The sequence below is a fragment of the Hemitrygon akajei genome, chromosome 24, assembly GCF_048418815.1.
Source record: "Hemitrygon akajei chromosome 24, sHemAka1.3, whole genome shotgun sequence".
Lineage (NCBI taxonomy): Eukaryota > Metazoa > Chordata > Chondrichthyes > Myliobatiformes > Dasyatidae > Hemitrygon > Hemitrygon akajei.
Genome location: NC_133147.1, coordinates 16,645,981 through 16,651,980, shown reverse-complemented (window position 1 = coordinate 16,651,980; position 6,000 = coordinate 16,645,981). Strand labels below are relative to the sequence as shown.

Here is a 6,000-nt window from a genome sequence, read left to right as displayed (position 1 = left end):
CGAATGTTTTATTTAACTTTTTAAAAAAAAGTGATTTGGTGTCAGTAAAAATGGTAGCACATTTGTCACCTCTTCTTCATCATCATCACTATGTGCCATGTCATATTGACGTGGGCGATCATGGTCTTCCATTCCATGACTAGGATTGGTCTTGGCATTTTTTTTTCCTACAGAAGTGGTTTGCCATTGCTCTCTTCTGGGCAGTGTCTTTACAAGGCAGATGACCCCAGCCATTATCAATACTCTTCAGAGATTGTCTGCTTGACGTCAGTGGTCGCATAACCAGGACTTGTGATATGCACCGGCTGCTCATACAGTGGCATGCAAAAGTTTGGGCACTCCTGTCAAAACTTCTGTTACTGTGAATAGTTAAGTGAGTAGAAGATGAACTTATCTCCAAAAGCCATAAGGTTAAAGATGAAACATTCTTTTCAACATTTTAAGTGAGATTAGTGTATTAGTTTAGTTTTGTACATTTTGGAGTGAAAAAAAGGAAAGGAGCACCATGCAAAGGTTTGGGCATCCCAAGAGATTTGAGCTCCCAGATAACTTTTACCAAGGTCTTAGACCTTAATTAGCTTGTTAGGGCTATGGCTTGTTCACAGTCATCATTAGGAAAGGCCAGGTGATGCAATTTCAAAGCTTTATAAATACCCTGACTCCTCAAACCTTGTCCCAACAATCAGCAGCCATGGGCTCCTCTAAGCAGCTGCCTAGCACTCTGAAAATTAAAATAAATGATGCCCACATAGCAGGAGAAGGCTATAAGAAGATAGCAAAGTATTTTCAGGTAGCCGTTTCCTCAGTTTGTAATGTAATTAAGAAATGGCAGTTAACAGAAACGGTAGAGGTCAAGTTGAGGTCTGGAAGACCAGGAAAACTTTCCGAGAGAACTGCTCATAGGATTGCTAGAAAGGCAAATCAAAACCCCCGTTTGACTGCAAAAGACCTTCAGGAAGATTTAGCAGACTCTGGAGTGGTGGTGCACTGTTCTACTGTGCAGCGACACCTGCACAAATATGACCTTCATGGAAGAGTCATCAGAAGAAAACCTTTCCTGCGTCCTCACCGCAAAATTCAGTGTCAGAAGTTTGCAAGTGAACATTTGCATTTTGGAAACAAGTCCTGTGGACTGATGAAGTTAAAATAGAACTTTTTGGCCGCAATGAGCAAAGGTATGTTTGGAGAAAAAAGGGTGCAGAATTTCATGAAAAGAACACCTCTCCAACTGTTAAGCATGAGGCTGGATGGATCATGCTTTGGGCTTGTATTGCAGCCAGTGGCATGGGGAACATTTCACTGGTAGAGGGAAGAATGAATTCAATTAAATACCAGCAAATTCTGGAAGCAAACATCACACCATCTGTAAAAAAGCTGAAGATGAAAAGAGGATGGCTTCTACAACAGGATAATGATCCTAAACACACCTCAAAATCCACAATGGACTACCTCAAGAGGTGCAAGCAAGATGGCCCAACAATCTCACAGAACTAGAAGCCTTTTGCAAGGAAGAATGGGTGAAAAACCCCCCAAACAAGAATTGAAAGACTCTTAGCTGGCTACAGAAAGCATTTATAAGCTGTGATGCTTGCCAAAGGGGGTGGTACTAAGTACTGACCATGCAGGGTGCCCAAACCTTTGCTTCAGGCCCTTTTCCTTTTTTGTTATTTTGAAACTGTAAAAGATGGAAATAAAAAAGTAATCTTGCTCAAAATATTAAAGGAAGGTGTCATCTTTAACTTCATGACTTTTGGAAATCAGATCAGCTTTTACTCGCTTAGCTCTTCACAGTAACAGAAAATTTGACCAGGGGGTGCCCAAACTTTTGCATGCCACTGTACATCCATCCGACTACTACTCCTATGGCTTCATGTGACCCTGATCGGGGGGCTAAACAGGTGCCACACCTTGCCCAAGGGTGACCTGCAGGCTCGCGGAGGGAAGGAGCACCTTACACCTCCTTTGGCGAAGACATATCTCTCCACTCCTCTGCCCACACTTCATTACTTTGATTTAATGACACCATAGAATCGCCTTAATTCGTGTACTAAGTTATCACTATACAACGAGGAGTGTTTTTTTTTTAAAAAATAACATCTCAATATTTTGCATTTGTTAAGAAAATCTCCTCTTGACTGCAGGGAGACTGGGGGGAGCTCTGCCTCAGACATGGAACGAAGCTTCCCGACACACCAACTTCCTGTCCGCCCGGACTGATTTATGTGTGGCGCAGCCGGCACCAAGAGCCAGATCAGTGTTTGAGGGACACAAGAAAAGGGAGGGATAATCAATAAAATTAAGAGTTAAAGCGAGAAAGGGAGAGAAGCCGCTTCAGAAACCAGGGGGATATCCAGGGCCGTCTGCATAGAAGCCGGCCCCCTTGATTTTCAGGAGCCGTGCGCGGAGTTAATTCATTCAGCAGAGTAGTAGTGGACGAGATTGCCCGGGACCATGTTCGAGGCCGTGTCAGAATTAACCACCGAGAACCAAATCTTTTACTCGGTGTTGCTCTTCTCCTGGGCCGTGTACCTCTGGGAGGCCTACCTGGCCCAGCGGCAGGTGAGTGAGGGCCAGGCCCGGGCCCCCAGTGAGGGCGGAGAGGGGTTTGGGCTGTGACCGCGCCTTTTTATTTAGAACATAGAACAGTACAGCATGTGATTAGGCCATTCGGTCCACAGCGTTGTACCAAGCCGGCTAAAAAGTAAATCAAAAAAACCCAAATACTAATTCCTCTTACCTACACCATGTCAAGATCCCTCCATCTTCTTTACATCCATGTGCCGATCCAAACGTCTCTTAAAAGCCTCTAATGTATTTGCCTCTGCCACCGTAACATGCAGTGCATTCTAGGCATCTATCACTCTCTAAGTAAAAACTTACCCTTCACATCTCTCTCCCCTACCCCTTCACCTTCAACACATGCCCTCTGGTATTTAAGGAAGCCCCCATCATTGCAACAGTTTATCAGGCATTTGGAGATAAAGCAACAGTGTTTAAACTATAAATTAACAATTCCACCCATTATCACGAGCACCGTGCAGATTTTAGATGAGTGAAAGAGGGACCTTTGCAATCTTTATCCATTGGAGCTCAAGGTAGACATTGAATTTAACTGAATCATATGTTGGTTATTTTGTATTTTAAAGTTAGGATAAAGTGATATAGTCTTACTAGTTCTCACAGTGGCCTAGGGTCACTTGTGAGTTTTGAAGTCTCTTTAAGAATATGGTTCATTTTAATGTGCAATGTTCAAAGTAAAATTTAAAGTAAATTTATTATCAAAGTATGTATATGTCACCATATAGTAGCCTGAGATTCACTTTCTTGCCAGCATTCACAGTGGGTACAACGAAACACAATAGAATCAGCGAGAAACTACACACAAGGATGGACAAACGACCAATGTGCAAAAGACAAAACTGTGCACATACCAAAAAAAAAATTGGGAACATGAGTTGTAGAGAGAGACAGTCCATAGGTTGTGGAATCAGTTCAGAGTTGAGGTGAGTGAAGTTATCCATGCTGGTTCAGGCTCCTGATGGTTGTAGGGGAATAACTGTTCCTGAACCTGGTGGTGTGGGACCTATGGCTCCTTTTAGCTGCTTCTCGATGGCAGTAGTGAGCATGGCCTGGACGGTGGGCATCTGATGATGGGTGCTGCTTTCCTGCGTTTGCTTATGATGCAATTATATTGATTCCTTTGTCTAACGTTTTTTGTAAATTAGAGCAGTTATATTGGGTGTTAAATTAAAGTGTTAGAATGATGATGTAACATCTGGAACAGATCCTCTGGAGGAATAAGTGGAATCTCTGGAAAAGTGGGATTTGGGATGGTGGGAGATTGCTTTGACTAACTGGGATGATGTGCAATCTGACATGGGATACTAACTGTCGTTCAGGTCGAAAGCACTTGGGTCATTTCACAACTGCCATAACTGTGTTGGGCAGTTATGTTTTGTCAGAGATCCAGTGGAGAAAGCCATCTATATTTCGGACCATTTCCTCCGTTTCAGTTTTTCAGTTTCCGAAGACTTTGTCCCTGGGATGATGACTTGTGAAGATCATAATACATAGAGCAGAATTGGACCACTTGGCCCATCAAGTCTGATCTGCCATTCCAACATGGCTGATTTATTAACTCTCTCAACCCCATTCTCCTGCCTTCTCCCCATAATCTTTGATGCCCTGACTAATCAAGAACCTATCAACCTCCGCTTTAAATGTATTCAATAACAAGACCTCCACAACCATCTGTAGCAATAAATTCCATGGATTCACTACTCTCTGGCTAAAGAAGGTCCTCTTCATCTCTGTTTTAAATGGATGACCCTCTATTCTGAAGCTAAACTCCCCCCACCATAGGAAATGTTATTTCCACATCCAGTAGGCCATTTCAATATTTGATAGGTTTCAGTGAGATTTCCTCACATTCTTCTAAACTCCAGCAAGTACAGGCCCCCAGCCATCAAGCATTCGTCATATGTTAACCTTTCATTCCCAGAATCATTCTCACAAACCTCCCCTGGACCCTCACCAATGCCAGCACATCTTTTCTCAAATAAATTGCTCACCATATTCTGGGTGAAGTCTGACCAATGCTTTATAAAGACTCAGCATTACAGTCTTGTTCTTGTATTCTAGTTCTCTCGAAATGAATGTTAACATTGCATTTGCCTTCCTTACCACTGACTCAGCCTGCAGGTTATCCTTTATGGAATCCTGTACGAGGACTTGCAAGTCCATTTGCACCTCAGATTTCTTAAGTTTCTTCCTGTTTAGAAAATGGTCTTCTTCCTTCTTCCAAAGGGTATGACCACGCCACTTTCATCTGCCACTTCTTTGCCCATTCTTCCGATCTGTCTGTCCTTCTGCAGACTCCCTGATTCCTTAATACTACCTGACCCTCCACTCCTTTGTATTGGACACAAAGCCATCAATTCCATCATCCAAATCGTTGACATATAGCATGAAAAGAAGCAGCCCCAATACTGGATTCTGTGGAGCACCACTTGTCACTGGCAGCCAACCAGAATAAGCCCCCTCTATTCGCAATCTTTGCCTCCTGTCAGTCAGCCAATCTTCTATCCATGCTAGTATCTTTCCTGTAATACCATGGGTTCTTATCATGTTAAGCAGCCTCATGTGTAGCTCCTTGACAAAGGCCTTCTGAAAATCCAAGTAAACAACTTCTACTGACTCTCCTTTGTCTATCCTGCCTGTTATTTCCTCAAAGAATTCCAGCACATTTGTCAAGCAAGATTTCCCCTTGAGGAAACAGTGCTGACTATGGCCCATTTTATCATGTACCTCCAAGTACCCTGAAAACTCGTATTTAATAATGGACTCCAACACCTTCTCAATCACTGAAGTCACTCTAACCAGCCTGTAATTTCCTTTCTTTTGCTTCCCTCCCTTCTTAAAGATTTGAGTGACATTTGCAATTTTCCAGTACCCTGGAACCATTCCAGAATCTAATGATTCTTGAAAGTCGAATACCAATACCTCCATAATTTCTTTAGCGTCCTCTTTCAGAGCACTGGGGTGTAGTCCATCTAGTTAAGATGACATCTACCTTCAGGCCTTCTAGTTTCCCAAACACCACCTGCTTAATAATAGAATTAAACACACTTTTGCCCCCTGACACTTGAATTTTTGGCATACTACTAGTGTCTTCCATTGTGAAGACTGATGCAATATACTTAAGGTCCTCCACCTTTTCTTTGTCCCTCATTATTACCTCTTCATTGTAATTTTCCAGTGGTCCAATATTTACTCTCACCTCTTACTCTTCATGTACCTTAAAAAAATTAGTATCCTCCTGTATATTACTGGTTAGCTTGGCTTCCTATTTCATCTTTTCTCTCCTTATGCCTTTTTTTTAGTTGCTTTCTGTTGGTTTTTAAAAGCTTCCAATCTTCTAATTTCCCACTAATTTTTGGGGTATTATATGCCCTCTCTTTCCCTTTTGTGCTGTATTTGACTTCCCTTGTTAGCTATGGT

The 6,000-nt window shown here is 42.4% G+C and overlaps 1 protein-coding gene across 2 annotated transcripts in view; it reads left to right on the top strand.

Moving 5' to 3' along the window:
• zmpste24 (zinc metallopeptidase, STE24 homolog) overlaps positions 1-6,000 on the top strand; it is a 60,471-nt gene that overhangs the window by 19,047 nt on the left and 35,424 nt on the right. The window contains exon 1 of one of the 2 annotated variants that reach the window (XM_073028407.1): positions 2,208-2,559. The exons of the other annotated variant lie outside the window; for it this stretch is intronic. Coding sequence (XP_072884508.1) covers positions 2,452-2,559 — 108 coding nt within the window. The 5' untranslated portion in view covers positions 2,208-2,451. Of the gene's footprint in view, positions 1-2,207; positions 2,560-6,000 lie in introns of those variants that run through there. 2 annotated transcript variants of the gene reach the window in all.